Source organism: Punica granatum, chromosome 4 (assembly GCF_007655135.1).
Source record: "Punica granatum isolate Tunisia-2019 chromosome 4, ASM765513v2, whole genome shotgun sequence".
Taxonomy (NCBI): Eukaryota; Viridiplantae; Streptophyta; class Magnoliopsida; order Myrtales; family Lythraceae; genus Punica; species Punica granatum.
This window is the reverse complement of record NC_045130.1, coordinates 29,674,889-29,694,089: the sequence shown is the minus strand read 5'-3', so window position 1 is coordinate 29,694,089 and position 19,201 is coordinate 29,674,889. Positions and strand designations below refer to the sequence as shown.

At 36.0% G+C, this 19,201-nt stretch overlaps 1 protein-coding gene across 1 annotated transcript; it reads left to right on the top strand.

Moving 5' to 3' along the window:
• Window positions 1-16,046: 16,046 nt before the first annotated feature.
• Window positions 16,047-18,929, top strand: LOC116203135 (sugar carrier protein C). Its single transcript, XM_031534795.1, has 4 exons — window positions 16,047-16,285; window positions 17,129-17,451; window positions 17,608-18,237; window positions 18,333-18,929. Exons 1-4 carry the CDS (start codon window positions 16,153-16,155, stop codon window positions 18,801-18,803), a joined length of 1,557 nt encoding a protein of 518 aa, XP_031390655.1. The 5' UTR covers window positions 16,047-16,152; the 3' UTR covers window positions 18,804-18,929.
• The last annotated feature ends 272 nt before the right edge of the window (window positions 18,930-19,201 follow it).

The following is a 19,201-nucleotide window of genomic DNA, read 5'->3' as shown; positions in this document are numbered from 1 at the left end:
AAATTTGGAAACGGGATAATAAATTCATGTCAATTATTATAATATAACAATATAACATAAAAACGAACCATACACACACACACATATATATATATATATATAGATAAGCTTTTGAATTCATGTTAATTATATATTGTTTTCAAATTTTAGCACATTCTCATAAACTTTTTGTACAAATTCGTGCAACGCACAGATCCAATAATCTAATACATAATGTAAAGCAGAATCCGTACATTAATTATGCATTATTGTGATAAAATATAAATAATTAATTTTATTTTCTATCGAAAGTCAATCAATTTAAATTTTATCATTTATGAAATGATTCGTAATAAAAAAATCTTGAAAATTTCATTCGACAAATACATATAAGTTTTTGCTATAGAATTTGACGTTCTAAAATATTTTAAAAGGACACTGTATATAGTTTTTTTGTACTTATTGATATTACATCAAATTTTAGTTTTTACATCAATAATAAAAATAATGAAGAAATTCATATCCATCATAATTTATTTAATTTTGCTTTCATCTGCATTATTGAAAATATAAAATATTGATAATTTTATTAGCCAATTTACAAATGAAAAATTATTTGAATATCTACATAATTTTGCATAATAATTTCATGTAAGTATGTAAGAATTATTTAAAATTAAATATCTATAAATATCATTAAAATGTAAACATTAATCGAAAGAGGTTACTTTTATAATAGTTTATTTTTTATATTTATTTTATCTATTTATTTGTTATAAATATTTAAAAATTAAATTAAATAATTATATTTGATGGGTTTAGATTAGAAAGATAATTTGGTTAAGGAGTTAAAAGTAATTTTTTCAAATTGTGATTTCCATACGTTAACTTTGGAACCTCAAATTATGCATACAATTTTAAATTTTTTTATTAAAATTACTGCAAAAAGAATTTATCAATAAAGCGATGCTTTGATTATAATATTCTCGTTTTAAAAAATTAATATAAATTTGAATAGATTGAATATATCACAAACATGTGCATCGCACGAGTAGTAGATTAGTACATAACGTAAAGTAGAATTAGTACATTAAACATGCATTAAATATATTAATATAAATTATTATTTTAATTTTATGAAATTTTAACCAATTCTATTTTTGTTCTCTATAAAACGATTCATCAAAAAAGCAAAATCTTGAACTTTTTATAAACCGGGTAAATATAATTATTGTTATAGAAGTTTGCACTCCAAAAATTTTTAAGGAGATCTACTAAAACAAAATATTTTAAGGAGATGTTTTGTATAGGTTTTTTTTCCCTTCTTAATATTATTACAATTGAAGTATATATGTAGTTTTTAAATTGATAATGTAATAATGAATAAATTTTTATGTATTATAATTTATTTGATTTTATAGTTTATTGCTAAAAATTTAAAATATTAGTAATTTTTTGGTATCTAATTTACATATGAAATATTATTTGAACATATATTGTACTTTTATTATGATATCTATCTATCTATCTATTTATCTATCTATCTATCTATATTTATCATGATACTTATTTAAAAATTAGCTTGAATAATATTTTATTTAATTATGCTAATTATTTGATCTTCAATTGTAAATACGATGTGTTTATTAGAAAAATCACTTCATAAATTAATAAAACGTAAGCTTTTCCTCATCATATTTTCCATATGTTAATTTCATTATATGAAGTTACACACATATTTTTCAACTAGAGTATAAACTTATGAAAAAGAAGCATTTCAATTATATTATCCTATTTTAAATTGTTTTATGGTACAAAATTGAATCGTAAAAATAGACCAAAAGCCGTAAGTCGCATGGGTAGCCGACTAGTAATATAGAAAAAGGAGATCCATGAATAGACAAGCACTTTCAAAATTATTAGAATGATATGTATATTTTATACACAAGTATGGATCATTATGTTAGAACGTCGATCAAATTAATAATATACATGAAACTAATATTACATTTGACATTATAAATGAGTAATTATAATACTAAAATATAAATAAAATATCATATATTCATTGAACTGTTAAACTTACTCTAATTTTATTATAGACGATTATTGTTGAAATATGATTTAATAGTTAAAGAATATGACTACTCTTGATAAAAAAATCGGTCTTTCTAAAAGTGAATAATTAAAATAAGAAATGATAAGTATCTTTTTCTTTTTCTTTTTTATCAAAATGAATCCTTGAAAAGCACGGGACAAAGCACCAATTTTTATAGAAAAAAATTGAGGACCTCCCTGACATCTTTGTGCACACTTGGGATAACAATTGTGGTCTTCTATTTTCAAATTTCAAATTTTACTATTTTCTAGTTTTGCATTTTTGGGATACCCCATCTCGAGTAAACCGGGAATATTTTTCTCTTTTTCCAAGAAACCATGGATGTTGAATTCTAAAACTTTTAAGAAAATGAAATAAAATTTGTAAATTATTTTTAGTACCACCTAGAATAATTTTATAGTGCGTTTGATAACATAATAGAGTTATGATTTAATTTGATTTAAAATTTTTAAAAATTAAAAATTGACCCATAATTGTTTTATTTTTTTAAAAACTGCCCAACCCCTCTCTCCTTCCACTCAACTCCCTCTCTTTCCTCTCTTTCTCTTTGCTCTTCTTTGTTCCATCACCCCGAAGTCTGATGGAATCCCCATGGGTCCAGTCTTTATGGCTCCCCAACCACTTCCCTCGCTTAATTCCTCCTTAAGATATAAGGTTGCTTCTCTCTTCTGCAATGTCAAAGTAGAGATTTTTGAACACGACGACGTACTTGGCCTCCATTGTTGTTATCTGTCTTGTTGCTCTACTTTTATTGCTTTATTTCGGTTGGAATTTCTGGTACATAGAGGGGATTTCTCGGTTGGGTCTGAGATGGGAGACTTTCATGGACAATGCCCTTTGCCTCCCTCAATCTTTGTCTCCTCATACTGTGGTTTTTGGTTTCTACAAGAATGTGGCTTTAGTTGCTTGAGTTGAAGTTCAGATTTTGGGTTCTTCGAGCTCTCTCAGAAGTGGGAGAAAATCAAGTCTTGTTGCTATGCTTTTAGTGCTTAACTCGGGTTGGAATTTATGGTACATTCAACGGACCCAGTCATTGAAGGGGTAATAGAGCAGGCGAAAGGAGATCTTGGCTATCCCAATTTTAGGGTTTCGTCAAATTTAAATCTGAGGTGAAATTTGGTTTGATTTCTTGCTCGAGGTTGGTCAAATCGAAATCTGAGACTCACCGTGACTCGAGAACTATTACCATGAGTTGTAATTGGCTTGTCGTGGGTGGGACGGCCATGGAAGTGAACTGATCAGTTAGAGAGGAGAGAAGAAAGGCATAAAGATGAAGAAGAAGATGAACAGTGCTCCGAGAGAAAGGGGTGGGTAAAATTGAAAAATTTTAAAAAAATTGGCTCTTTTTAAAATTTTAAAAAGTTTACAGTAGAGTTAAATCGTAATTCTAAAACCAAACATAGTAGAATTCAAATTCCTAAGATGAATTTATGAATTTTAGAAAGTGACATAAAGGAAACAATGAGAGCATGGTTGCCTCAGCTAAGAAATTCGACGATGGTCAACTCTAAACCTCGGGTTCTCTTTATCGATTTGACATCGGGGCGTTGACACATCTTACCTGTCCTCTTCAAGAACATTCACAGCATGGGAGTATATTAAAAAGAAATGGAGTTTTTTTTTCCCAAATATACTTTTTTTTTAAACTTATTCTCAAATTAGATTTCTTTTAAAAATTATTTTCAATTTAGATTTATATCTCTAAAATTGTTTTCAATTCAATCCTTCCCTTTTTAATTCTTTTCAAAATACCCCCAAAGATACTCTTATGTCTTATTTGTCAAATATAACCATTTTCTGGATTCGATTAGCTGGTTAACATAATTTTTTAAAAATATTGAAACCTAGATAAAAATTAACCGGTTTGGCTACGTTTTACTCAATTCTTAAGGGTCAATGTGAGACCTGACATCTTTTTTTTATTATTTCAATTAGTATATATATGTATGTATACATACATTTACTTACATGTTTATATATATATATATATATTACGTACATATTGCTGGAGGAAAGGAAAAAAAAAAGAAAAAGAAAAAAGAAAAAAGAAAGAGATCAAATAAGTGGGATGTTTAACTTGTTTATGGTAAACTTGCCCACACCTTATCACCCTTTTCATCCTTTTTCCCCACCGCCTAAGCCTTCCAATTATCATTTGCCATTGTTTTCTGTTCTTCTTTTTGGATTCTGGTGGGGCAGCCAAAAACGAAAAAGAGAGCAACAAAGAGAAAGAGAGGGAGAAGCTTAGGAGAGCAAGGCCGTTGCTCCGATTCCCGTTCTCGTTTGCGCCTCTCCTTTCCGTTTCTCTATACGCTGTCCCACTTCTTTTTTTTTTGCTCGATCATTTTCTCTGGTTGCTGCTCACCAGCTGAATGGAGGTGAGAAACCGGCCCAGCTTGGTTAAGCAGAACAACTCAAAAAGCGGCAGAATTCCTTCGTCTTGTTTCTGCCTTTGATCAGCTGTGAAAGTGCCTTCTTGCTTCCTCGGTTATCTCAGTTAATGCGTTCAAATTTGACCTAAAGAATGTTTGAAATTGAGGGTTTAAGATGCTGTGACAGAATTGATTTTGAGGTTCAGTGGTGATGATTTCTATTGATTTACACTGTTTGGGTGCAAGTTGATCATGGAGGTAGGGGAGATTTTATTTTTAATGTTCTCGTTAGTGGATCAATGAAGGATTTAGTTCGTGTGTTGATTGTATGTTTAATTATTCTATCTTAATGTGTCGATTTGGATGAAAGATAGATGTATCCACAGGTTTGGCCCTGTTTAAATTAGTTTTGAGGAAAGAATTAGATTACATGAGATTATTAAACTTTAAGGGGGTTAATGGAAGATTGAGTTTATATGCTAATTTTCGCTTGATGATTCCAATTGATGTGGTTGCTTAGCTGCAAGCTCTATCTTTGAAGGTTGAATTTTGACTAATTTGTTCTGAATTGAAGAGATAAGATTATAGACAAAATAGCTTAAGCTTTATGATTGAGCTTATATACTAGTTTAAGCTCGATAATTTCTACAAATGTGTTTGTTTGGGTAAAGGCTCTATAATTGAGATTCAAGTTCTGTTCGGAAATGGTTGCATTTGTTGATCCTCTTTCTATGTGTCCTTTAGGTTATCTTGTATCATTCCATGAAGTATTATTCTGTAGATTTAACTAAGATAATATTATAAAGGGATCACCGCGGGTTAATGAGGTGCTACTCTCATTATTTTTAGTGCTAGATAAGCATACTAGAGACTAGTATTGGATGGCTTTTCATGAAAATTTCTCTAAGTCATATTAAAATGGAGAACTAGTTTGAAATACAATCTATAATTTTTAGGGGAATAAACATACTGTTAAAGAGTATGATTAGTTACATGGAGGTGTGATATATGCTTATAAATTGGTTTCTTGCTAAACTTAATACATGTTAGGGATACCAACACCACGTATCTCGAAGACTTGAACTTAGTGATGCTAGGTGAGTACTTTATTCCATTGTGAAATGATATATATATATATATATGTATGTTATGTAAATACTCTATTCCCTAGTGAAATCATGTGTTATAATTATATAGATTATTTAAGATGAATATAGTGGTAGTTAGATTAAGGAATTGACATTGCTATGTTGTGTGAAAGGATATGAGAAATATGGCCTTTTATGTTCCACCTGGACTTGGGATATGCAGTGGGATTGAATATGTGGATAGCGTATGAAGTATATGATGATAATGTGATTCAATATGATTGTGATTGTGGTTGTGTATGCGGAGATTGCGATAATTTGGGAATAAGAATTTGGTGTGGGTATATGATATGAGATGGCGTGGTTGTAGTTGATTGTGCTTGTGATTGTTGCGTGATTATATAGCCATGGGACCGCTGGACCCGGCGGATTACAAAATGGGCCAGATCGGCCGTTGGACCCAGCGGAATACAAATAGGGTCTGATCGGCCGCTGGACCCGGCGGAATATAAATAGGGGCATGATCGGCCGCTGGACTCGGCGGAATATAAATAGGGGCTTGATTAGCTGCTGAACCCGGCGGAATAGAAAAGGGGGCCTGATGGGCTGCTAAGACGTGGCGGAATACAAATTGAGGTCAACTCTTACCGCCAGAGGTTAATAGGCGGCCCCCACTTATGAGATGTGGATATTGGAAGTTGAGAATGGTATGAGCGAGATGTGCGGGGTCACGGTACCGTTATAATTCTGTTGCAAGGAAATGCAACCCTATAGTTATATTGATTTGGTTGTGTTGTATATTGTTTGTTTGGTTGGATTGCTGTAAATGTGATGATTGTTATGATTGTTTGAATTATTATATGGAAACCTTGTTGTTGCCAATTTGATTTAGTTAGGCTATGAGTGCAAGATGATGTTGGGTTAAATGTTAATTCTAATAATAGTTTTATATGGTTATAAGGGCAATTGATTGTTGATGAATGAACTTAGTAATCATTTGTACGTATTGTCTAATATGTCGTGTTGGTGAATTAATTGATAGACTTGGTTATGCTACTACTATCCATATGAATATTTGGTTGTCTGAAATATATTTATCACTTAATATTATTCATTTTTCTTTGGAATTTAGTGCTCACTGAGATGCAGCTCACACCCTCCATACATTTTTCCAGATAAGCTTCCGATTGCGCGGATGAACCACTTTTTGATATCGGGGATCAGCTTGGAGAACTAGGTAGAAACCTTAGTTATTTGATAGATATCCTTTTTGTACAGAATGGGCTTGAGAATGTTACGACCTGAAACTTTTCTCTAGTTGGTTTAGCAATGTACCTTTGCTAGAATCATACTTATATGAATATATATGTGAGAGCATTTGTAGTAGTTGTATGTTTTTTAGAGTTATGGAAAGCAGATTTTATATGAATAGTTATGAGATGATGGATGTCGAGGAAATATAGGGAAAATTCAGCTGAAATTGCGGGTCATGATAGTCAAGCATAAATTGAAGTTGAGTTTTCATACTTTTAAAGACAATCTCATGTCTTATTTACAAAATATAACTATTTTTCGATTCGGTAATTCGGTTAACTGGATTTTTTTAAAAAAATTTAAAATCTAGATAAAATTTAATTGAGTTTGGCTATGTTGGAAGCAAATTTTGAGAATCAAACATAAATTGAAGCGGTTTTTTGAGTTTTCTTATTTAATTTATTTTTACTTTTATATTTTATATTTTTTAAATTATTTTAGGTATTTCAGGAATTCTTAAAATTTGCGTCCAATATAGCTACACCCGATTAAATTATATCTAGATTTTGATGTTTTTTAAAAATTCAGTTAATCGATTTACCGAGGAAAAACAATTATATTTGGTAAATAAGATGTATGAGTGTCTTTAAAAGTACAAAAACCCACTTTAATTTACGTTTGACTCTTACGAATTGCATACAAAGTAACAATTTTTATCTAGCTTTCAATATTTTTAAAAAATTATGTTAAATTTTTAATCGAATCGGGAAGAAGATATATTTGGCAAGTAAGACATAAGAATATCTTTGAGGGTATTTTTAAAAGAGTTAAAAATTAAGGATTGAATTGAAAAGAATTTCACACATACAAGTCTAGATTGAATTATTTTCAAAAGAAATCTAGTATGAGAATAAGATTTACAAATAAGTCTATTTAGGGGAAAAACTCATGGAAAGGCACATGCAAACTGACTTAAATAATGAATCACGAGAATTTTAAGTGAAAGATTATATCGAAATTTGTAACTCACTGAAAGTACTGTCAGCACCCCATTTTGGTCCATCAGTTCAGGCAATGCCACTCAACAGCGATCAGGCTATGACTTGAGCATCAATACAAAAGAAGGCTCAACAGAGCAGCAAATTGCTATTCATTCTCAAGTCAACAGAGATAGGCAGATGATTCAAGCACATGACAGAGGAATATACGGAATCATCCAGTGGCATACGGAGCAAACAGAGAGCCTTAATAGCATCCAAATCGGTATTTCAGAATACAACACGTATAGTGCTATTTTCTACTAGTTCGCTTGACCATAAGAAAAAAGTCAATATTGGACTCCAAAAATCCCTCGTGATCCCAAACAAATGAAAAGTGCCTTCAAACGCATTTTGGAGTTCATCTGCTTTATACAGATCAACTTTCAGAATACAGACAAATTTTCAGTGGGAGTCTAAAAATGATGGTTCACCTGAGAAAAGTTAATGCCCGATGTCAGATACAGTCACATCCAACAATTATACAGAGCATAAGCATTGCTTCAGATTGTCTTCCGAAAGTCACACAAACTCCTCAAAAGATTTCCGAACGATATATCAAGCATACCTTTCAACGGAAAACCATATTCGAAGACTGATCTGATGGAATATCAGCAAACAAAGTTAGCCATGCATTGCCCCGAAAACTACAGCGGACATACGCAATTGGGCAAATCAGACTGCATAATCCCATTTGGTTTCCTGAGTGACCTCCGAAGAGCAGAAAAGACCGTTTTTAATGGAAATTCATAACCGAAGGTCATTTTTACGGAAACTTGACGCCGGATGGTTGGCAATTCCAGTACCGCTTATCTCAACGTTCAATGTGAAATCCTCAGACAGAATCGCACAATCCATCTAAACCCTCAAAATAGCATTCTAAGGTTTCAGATGCAGTTTTTTGAACCTCCGAGCCATGTTCTCAACGAACAGAGGTTACAGGGATCTCCGGCTCGCCCAAGCAACTCGGGAAGCATTCTGAGAAATCAGGCTTCAAACTCTTAGGACGTCTCTGGCTTCACATTGACAATACCGGCTTAAGGGTCAATTATTCAGTCTGATCGACAATGCATGTCAAAACGACCGATTCGGAATGCAGACACGAGATGCGCATTCAGAAACGGCTAACTTTGCTCTAATCGCCTGAAATAAGCAAAACCGGCTTCCGAGCAAAAAATCACACGAATCTTCCTTTTGAGCAAAACGGATGATTTTGGGATCGTTTGAATTGTTTTCACACACGCAATGACAATTCGACGTTCGCGTGAGCCACGAACCTCGAACACGCGATCAATCAAGACCCGAACTTTGTCCCGAACTTCCTCTCAAACACGTGGGGCCCACGGGTCAGCCATGACCAGCCCTATCCCTTGCCATTGCCGCCCATTTCCTTGGCATCTTCTCCATGTAACTTGCCTTATCCTTCTTCAAAATATCAAGCCTACCATTTCACTTCAACACTGCACCTTCATCAATGCATTTGGCTCTTCCTCATCAATGCATTTTGAAGAAGTCTTCATCCCTATCTTGATTAAAAAATTCGGATTCCACTAATCCATGACCCTAATTGCACTTTTCTTCACTAATCTTGTACTTAAGCTTTCTATATATTGTCCAAATGTCATTAACTTAATATTCACCTTCCAGCACTCTCTCTCTGGCATTTCTCACTCAAACAAATGCTCTCAACCTCCCAAGAACTTCAGCAAAATCGCAGCAAGCAAGAACCACCCAAAAACCGAGCAAAACACTCAAGACTTAAGTCGGAATCCATCCCGACTTAAATCCAAACTTCACCAAACTTCATATCCCACGTGTTTTCGACCCCCTCTGTCCATTTCTGAAGTTAGATTTTAAGTTTGAAGCCTCTAAGTTAGAGAATCAGCTCAGTACAGAACCGAGTCCAGTTTTGCCCAGCCGGGTCAAAACTTCCAACCCTGATTTCTCACCTTTTCGAGTCGGTCTGAATTGTAAAAACCCATCAAACACCTCCGGGGGTCCATTAGGAGTCGGGATCCACCGACCTTGCCTCAAAACCCCATCGGAATCCACCGTTATGAATTCCGACCCGAAAACTGCTCAGTCGGGTTGACGTCTCTGACTGTCTGTAAGGTTTTCTTGTAGATCGGGTCGATCAGTGACCCTTTTCGACGAACGACCACCCCTATCCCCTCCGGGGGTCAGTTAGGAGTCAGGAGCCGTTGGCTTTGCTAAAAAATTCCATCGGAATCCACCGTTATGAATTTCGACCCGAAAATTGCCCAGTCGGGCCAGTTTCTAGACGTGCTCTGTTTTTGGTGATTTTTTCAGGACTTTACGGGTTTACCCGACTACTCTGGGAGAAAACGACCACCACGGTCACCTATAGGAGTCCCTTGGCTACCCAAGGCCGCCGACGTTTCCTCAGAATTCCATCGGTAGCCTCCGTGGCGACGTTCGACCCGACTTGTGCCAGTCGGGTCTGTCCAGTGTTCCAGCCGAGTCTGTTTGGTGCCATTCGGGTCTGTTCAACGGAAAACAGCCCATACCCGACCCACCAATGGTCCAATCCGACTCTTGAAGGTCCCATCCCGCATCTCGGGACTAGGTATGACTATTTCCGACTTAGAGGAGCTAGGACTTTTACATTATTGTTGTGTTTATGGAGTTTTAAGAGGTTTTAAGCATGATTTTAATTCCGAACTTTAATTTTATGCAATTTCCTTATTACACCATGCATGTTTATCATCGTTTAACGTGCTAGTATGTCGGAAAATATTTAAATCGAAGTCGAGGAAACCATCCCGACCCGGAAAAGCCGAGATTGTTCGGGTTAACCTCTCCATGAGGTAACCGAGAGCATTCTTGACCTTTTTGGGTCAAGACCGGATTCCTTTGCCCGATTTAAATTGTTTCCAGAGTTTTATTATTTTCCTCACATCCATGAAGTCGGTATTGTTTTATCGATTCCTTAAATAATATGTTTGTGCATGTTTGAATGTTTGAATGTGTTATTTAAATCATGATAATACCGACTTTCGTTTAATCGTGTTATTTAACTCGTGAAACCAAATACAAGCCATGAGACCTCTCGGCTTTCTCCAAGGAGAATAGGCCGAGAGTCTCATGGAGTTATTCGGGTTCCATGAGGCTTCCTCTTCCCGTTTTGGATCCGATCTCGGATTTCGTGTAATTTGCAATCTACATTATTGTCGCAATATCGCATGAAAATGTCTTTTCCAAATAAAATATGCATGGATTCGGGTATCGATGACTCATTTGGGTTCATTCGGTTATGAGGGTATTTTCGGTCACTTGACCAAATCATTCTCGATCCTTATTGAATCACCTTGGTTGCCGAGTTACGAATCGTTTTCACAATTAATGCATTCGGCACAACCCTTAAGTATTAATTTCACGAACGGGTTAATCGGGACGCTCACTTGATTAAACCCACTTCGCATTGATAAAGTTTACACAAATTGGTCATTAAATGATAACTCGCATCAATGAGTTGTCAAATGGCGTTGGTGCCCTTTTCAAACTTATCAATTTCAAAAATCGAAACGCGCGGTCCGATGTAACATGAACGTCTAAAAAGGGCTTCTGTGTCTCAACTTGAGTTTTTACCTGATCCAGATAACTCAGGTCAGGATACAGAAAATCTTTCTAGATCACTTCCGGGCAGATTGACCTGTTCTTTGGCTTTTTCGGGGTTCTTGCACAACTCTGGACGATCCAGGGAATTGGTCGACATCGGCTACAGGCCAAGGTGGCCCGCACTACGATGTTTCCCACTTCCGAAAATAATTTTCAAATAAAGGGAAAAATCGTATTTTCACAATTCAGTGACACCTCTAGGGTTAGCTTGACAGAAACACTACAGTACGGGATAGGAACGAGCTACCTGTTCAGGTGCAGGTTCATATGCATAGCCTTTTCTTATCTAACTGATGAGTTTTTGTCATCCTATCATAGATTCGGGTAACTAAAACGGTTATCTCTGTCACAAAACATGCAAAATCCTGATTAATCATTCACTCGATCTAACCAAATGCTAGACAATGGTTAGGGGAACTCTAGGTTCCAAATTTAGAGTCAAAACACGAGTTTGGTTAATTCAGGGGTATTTCAGTGTCACAATACAGAATAACTGTAAAAGCAATCCACACACACGAGATTTGACTCTCTTTGTCAAGTTCTCAAAACAAAGCCGAATGCTAAAACATTGGCACATGCTTGTTTGTCTAGGGTAGGATTTGCATGCCAAAATACCCCGGATTAACAACTTGTTAAAACACGTACACTCGATAATAACAAACACATTGTCTGTTATTTACCCGCTGTGTGTTATCTTTCAGCACTTGTTTGTCATGCGGGTCGACCCTGATCCCTAGGCGGAATAATATTAGGGTTCCAACGCCCTAATCATCGATCACAGGGTCCAACGTCCTAATCATCACTCACAAGGTTCAATGCCCTATTCACTGAGAGCCCACTGAATTGCATTTTTCGGTTATTTCCTAAACTCACAGTGAGTCGAGCGGAATATTAACCGAAAGCGAACCAAATGGGATTCAATCATTTGTAATTTGTAATTTATTGTATTTATTCTGAGAGCACATTGTAAGGATTTATTTTTACATTAGTTATTGTAAGAATCTCATTCAATGAGCGAACGGTTCGAGAGTCGAATTAATCGAATCGATTCAACATTTGTTCAGATGAAAGTAAATCTCAAAGTTCGTGGTTTTCGGTTCACGCAGGGAGTCAACCGTTATGGTTCGATGAACTGTAACGAAAGATAGTGAACCCATTCCCCGACATGCAAGCTTACTTTTCTCTCGACTTCTCAATCAATATCGTTTTACTCACCGAATTCATGATGTCAAAACGTGCGAGTCGAGTGCACCCTAATTCATGCGGTAAATAAAATAAAATACAAGCATAGTAAACCAGAGTACCGAAAGGGCGTGCGGGATATAGGCCCGCACGTAATGTGAACCCCCGAACCCGGACTTTCCGGTTCCGCACAAACCAATGCCTTAACAACAACTAGGTGTTCCATACCCCTAGACACTAGGTAACTTATCCGCCCTCGACTTTCGGGTAGTAAAATGATAAGTGGCGACTCCTTCTCACGCGTGTTTGTCACGCGTCCCCACGGGAAGGTGGACACTCCCAAGCCGCGCGATCCAAAAGCGCACATGCGGGCCCCGACGAGAGCCCACATTCGGATCCGTACAAGTACCTTATAATCATAATCAATTTGGTATAGTATGGAAATTAATCACAGTTAATAAGTTGAGAGGCCGCGTTGGTTAAAAAATTAATATATATAGTAATCATTTCAACAATCAAGTGTGAAAAATATTTATTTCATAGATAAGTACTTTTTTTCAGTTAAAAAGAAGACCCAAGACCTAGTATAATAAAAGAAAAATTCTAAATAACTAATAAAGGAGTTGAAGTATGCTCCACTGTATTACATCTTCTTTTAATAGAAAAACTAGTTTCAAAAGAAAGGAACAATTGGAAAATAGCTATAAATATAATATATGAATGTATGGAGAGGAAGTAGAGCCAACCTTTTTTAGCGTGGAGGCTATGTTCCCTGCGTCGGCTATAATCTACAAATTTATATAAAATAATAAAAGCTAGGACGAGACATAAGGAAGCGCCACGTAGGACGAATGAAACTTTTCGTCGCGTCACCTTTCATGTGCCACCAATAAAAATGTGATAAGTGGCATAATGTAGTGTTATCGCCTCATTTTTGAAACTGAAAAAATATGTACTCATGGAAGACGATAAGACCAAAATATAATAAATTAACTAAATTGAATAATATTATATTACAATTCACCGGCTAATTTCTCTTCCAAGAGAATGAATAACATTGTGATGCCAAATATAGTTGCTCTAATATGGGTAAGGTAGCGGAACCGCACTATAAATATAACTTGGGAGTGAGAGTCATTCTTCACTGTTATTGGCACAATTCCGCGCATCGATTGAGGTCGACGTATTAATGCTTTCGATAATGTAATGCTTTATGAATCGTACGATTAAAAAGGCTTTTGTATTTTTACGGAGATATGAATATCAAAGTGATTTAACAATTTTCTATGATCATGTTGATCATTGGTCGGGAATTACTTCACATGAAAGTGGAAAGCAAAAACTCAACCTATACAATTTAGGGTTGGATGTACTCATAAAAAAAGAACTTTTTAAATTAAAGAGTAAAAAATGTCTCGCTCAAATTGGGTATGCATAAAAATTTCTTAAACTAAAATATTAACATTATTAAAAAAATTTGGTTGGTCACGATAAACTTCTAACTTGTATCCCTCTAGCCCGCGCGCATATGCATGGCCGGTTGGTCTAGTTTTCTCAAACTGCACACAATTGAGGATGCCAGGACAGCTTCGAAACCAAAGAACAAAATTTATTACGAGGGAGAGAGAAAAAGAGAAAAAAGGGGTTACGCCTTTGTTGAGGGTGTCTTTAATTACTATTAAATTCTTTCTCAACATTATTATTATTTGAATTTTTTTTTCGGGAATATGTTAAATTGAAGTTTCGATAATGTGTTCGCAACGAAATCACGACACTGGAAGGGAAATATAATACAAACATCTAATTACTTGCAAGCACAATTAGAAATTGGTGGTATGATTATATAATCGTACTGTGCAGACCGATCAGATGGATCAAACCGCGTCTTATTTTTAAAAGAAAACCATAATAATTCAGAATAAGCAGATGAGAGCCGTTTTTTCGTTTTTATTACCGTATATTTTTTTCTCCAATGTGCACCCGACTAATCCCTATTGGTTATGAATCCGTTCACTAAAGATCTTTTAGTCGTAAATTTTATCCATATCTTTCTTTCTTCCTATACCGTGTTAATAGTAAATTCAGGTTTATCCAAAATGTAATAATAAATAGATCATGCAATTAATAAGTCATCAAAATCCCAGTTTGGTCAAGGCAAACCTATACATGGGAAAGAATGTGTACTTGTATATGAAACTATTTGATTTCTCGACTACAGCTTCACATATTCCCAAAACCCACGTAAAATTGAAATTCCCAAATTAATACATCCGAGTCAAGATTATCCATTTACTCGCTGCTCAATTATTCTTGAAATGGATATTGGGATTATTTTGGTAACTATATCAATAATTTAACTTTACGACTTTATTAAGAATAGAATGGCTGAAAAAAATTCCCAAAATGGTGCATAAAATGAATCGTTTGGTATCTATATCGTTGATGAAGTCTCAATGACGGGAGGTCATCGATGATGACACGAATTTTCTCGATAAGTCCTTGGACTATGGAACAAATTAATGCATATGCATGTAAGGGCATGAAATGTGGCAATGACCTCATGGGCTTATCCCCGAAATCATGGAAATTTTACATAGGATAAACAGATGGCTGTCCACACCAAAGGTCTCACTATTCCATTAATTATATATTACCAAAATTATAGGAATTTATTTATATACTATCACTATGAAATGGTTTTTACATAAATGGAATATCATTATGTATAGGTGGCAACTATATCCGATTGAATTGGAACATATGAACTAGATCTCCGTTTTTTCCTTTGTCCACCCACGAGATGACTGGACATATATATATATATATATATATATATATATATATATATATAAGTATATGTATATCCAAATAATTGAGAATTAGTTAGAATTAGTCAAATCAATTTAATTTTGTATTAATCTGATAATAAATTTCAATGGCTTTCAGACTAGTGATTTGACTTAATTACACGTATATAAATGGATTTTACACCCGTATATACATACAACGCATGCATATACGGGTAGGATGTTTGGAAATAAAAACAAATTACTTTAATGAAATGGAACATCTAAGGCCTTTTTTTATGAAAATAATGTTTCCTTTCAAAGGCAATTTAATATAAGACTTACCATAAGTGATCATCAGAGGACCTTATCATAACGTGAACCTAATGTTCATAGATAATTAATAATAGATTTCATTGTACATATCCTCGACAGCTATACCATCGCCCCTCTTTGGACAAATTTTTTTTTTAAAATGAATATATCTTTTTTTCTTTCATTATCCTTACAAAAAAATAAAATAAAATTGAATCTCATTTCCTCTATATATTCACTTGACTTCCCAATACTGATCTCCCCTCTCTTCTCTCTATCTCTCAAGGATATTGATTATTCTACTGTTCCATTGAGCTCTTTGAATTCCTCGTTTCTCGACTCTGTACTACACCCCTCTCAGCGTTGTAATTTGACGGGAAAATGCCGGCAGTCGGAGGGATAGGCCCTGCAGATGGGAAAGCGTACCCGGGGAACCTCACACCCTTCGTGTTGGTGACGTGCATGGTCGCCGCCATGGGTGGTCTCATCTTCGGATACGATATCGGGATTTCAGGTACTCTTTTAAATTCATTCCTCTTATGCAAATTAGTTGGACTGGAAAATATAAGGCTGCGTTTGAATTGTTAGTGTGATTTTAGAATCATGATTTTGATTTTGATTTTAATTTTGATTGTGGAAAAAAACAAATGAGATAGTATTATAAATTTGACTTGGGAAACGTGTATTTTTGTTGTGTAGTGTGTTGAGTTAAAATCAAAATCATAATTCTAAAATTAGTTTAACAATTCAAATGGGCCTTGGCAATGAGTGCTTGTGGATCCGTGTCATGCATAAATTAAGAAGATACATTTGACATGAATTGGTCCTGCCTGAGACTGTCGTTTGATTTTGATTATGTGTATAGAAAAATAAGGCCAATATTCAGCCGATTTATAATTGCTGAATTGTGTAAACGAGGAAAAAAATGTGTGATCCCATTCTCGGATCTCATTTTGTACGATAAAGCAGTGAAAAACAAATTATTTCACGGCCAAAGTAATTCAGTATATTATTTATCCGGCGACTTTCGTTTGGTTTTGATTATGTTTATAGAAAAATAAGGCCAATATTAATTTGTAAAATTGAGTGTCCTTTCAGATGTTCTAATTGTTATATTAAACAGAAGCAGGGAGCAATTTGGTACGATTAATAAATGAAGAAAAGAAATTATTTGACGATTAAATAAAATGTCGTGTGTGCTGGGTATACTGATATTTGCATAGGGGTTATGCCGTGCTATGCTGTGTTCTATTGTGTCTGAGACATGATTATAATGTTATTTTGTTATTATTTTTCGTGGGATGATGATGAAATACTTGTCAATATATATCTTTATTTTGTAATTGAAAATTATTAGGTGGGGTAACGGCGATGCCATCGTTCTTGAAGAGGTTCTTCCCGTCGGTGTACAAGAAGCAGCAGGAGAACTCGACCACCAACGAGTACTGCCAGTATGACAGTGAGTCGCTGACCTTGTTCACCTCGTCCCTCTACCTGGCAGCGCTGGCTTCATCCGTAGTCGCGTCCACCGTCACCCGCCGTTTTGGTCGGCGCCTCTCCATGCTCTTCGGTGGCCTCCTCTTCTGTGTAGGTGCCCTCATCAACGGCTTCGCCCAAGCCATCTGGATGCTCATCCTTGGCCGTATCCTCCTTGGCTTTGGCGTTGGATTTGCTAATCAGGTAATTTATGTATTAGCTAGCCATTCTATTTAAAATTTATTTAGTACATAATTTTTTTGGCCATCTCTTAAATACATATTGCCTGCTGCAAATTAAATCTCAGCAAAATGTTGTTCGGAAATATTTAACAATTTATACTTTTTTTGATATGTCAAGTCTGTGCCGCTTTTCCTCTCCGAGATGGCGCCGTACAAGTACAGAGGAGCGCTCAACATTGGTTTCCAGTTATCGATTACGGTAGGCATCCTTGTCGCCAATATCTTGAACTACTTCTTCGCCAAGATAAAAGGCGGGTGGGGATGGAGGCTGAGCTTGGGTGGGGCTGTGTTCCCTGCCCTGATCATCATTATCGGAGGTCTTGTCCTCACAGAAACTCCAAACTCGATGATTGAGCGGGGCCAGCTCCACGAGGCCCGAGAGAAGCTCAAGAGGATCCGCGGAGTAGAGAATGTGGATGAGGAGTTCAATGATCTTGTCGCAGCGAGTGAGGCATCGAAGAAGGTGGAACACCCTTGGAGGAACCTCCTGGAGAGGAAGTACCGGCCCCATCTCAGTATGGCGATACTGATCCCGTTCTTCCAGCAGCTCACTGGGATCAACGTCATCATGTTTTATGCACCTGTCCTTTTCAACTCGATTGGATTCGGGAGCAACGCATCCCTCATGTCTGCTGTGATCACTGGTCTAGTAAATGTTTTGGCCACCTGGGTGTCGATATACGGAGTCGACAAGTGGGGTCGGAGGTTCCTCTTCCTCGAGGGTGGTGCTCAAATGTTTATATGCCAGGTAACTAAATAATCCGGAAATGCCACAACTACATGATTGTGCTCTGCTAGGAATGAGGTTGTTTTTCAGTTAACGGTAACGTGAATATTTTTCAGCTTGCGGTGGGAACCTCGATTGCAACAAAATTCGGAACGAGTGGCAACCCTGGTGTGCTGCCCCAGTGGTATTCCATCATTGTCGTGCTCTTCATCTGCATCTATGTGTCAGCATTCGCGTGGTCATGGGGACCATTGGGGTGGCTCGTCCCTAGTGAGATCTTCCCCCTGGAGATCCGATCGGCTGCACAGAGTATCAATGTCTCGGTCAACATGTTGTTTACATTTGCTATTGCCCAAGTCTTCCTCAGCATGCTGTGCCACCTCAAGTTCGGGCTCTTCTTCTTCTTTGCCTTCTTTGTGGTTGTTATGTCCATCTTTGTGTATATCTTTGTACCCGAGACGAAGGGCGTCCCCATTGAGGAGATGAGCATTGTATGGCAGAGGCACTGGTACTGGAAACGATTCCTTGATGAAGAGGACAACTCCCCAAACCGAGGAGTGGAGATGGGGAAGAAGGTTGTTCCTTGAAAGATATACCGGGACCGGTTCAGAAACTGGACACTCTCAATGAGTCTCCTTTTGCTTTAAATCTCATGTAACCGTACATATTGGTTATGTTTATGATTTCAAGAACTTATATTATGGTTTTGGGCTAGTTTCTTTGTTTAATCAAATTGCTAGACATTTGAATTTTGGATGGACATGATCCGGACAACAGCTTTTTGCCTGTGCATTGTTTTTTTTTATAGAAATTACCGATTCAGTTAGATCAGCTTATGCTGCGTTTGGTTTCATAGTGGGATTTTAAAATCAGATTTTGATTTTGAAAAAGAGTGTTATAAATGGGATTCACCGTTTGATTTTGTATGAATTATTTTGTTTTGTTGTGAAAAAAAGTGGTATAAATGAGATCCACTCTTTGACTT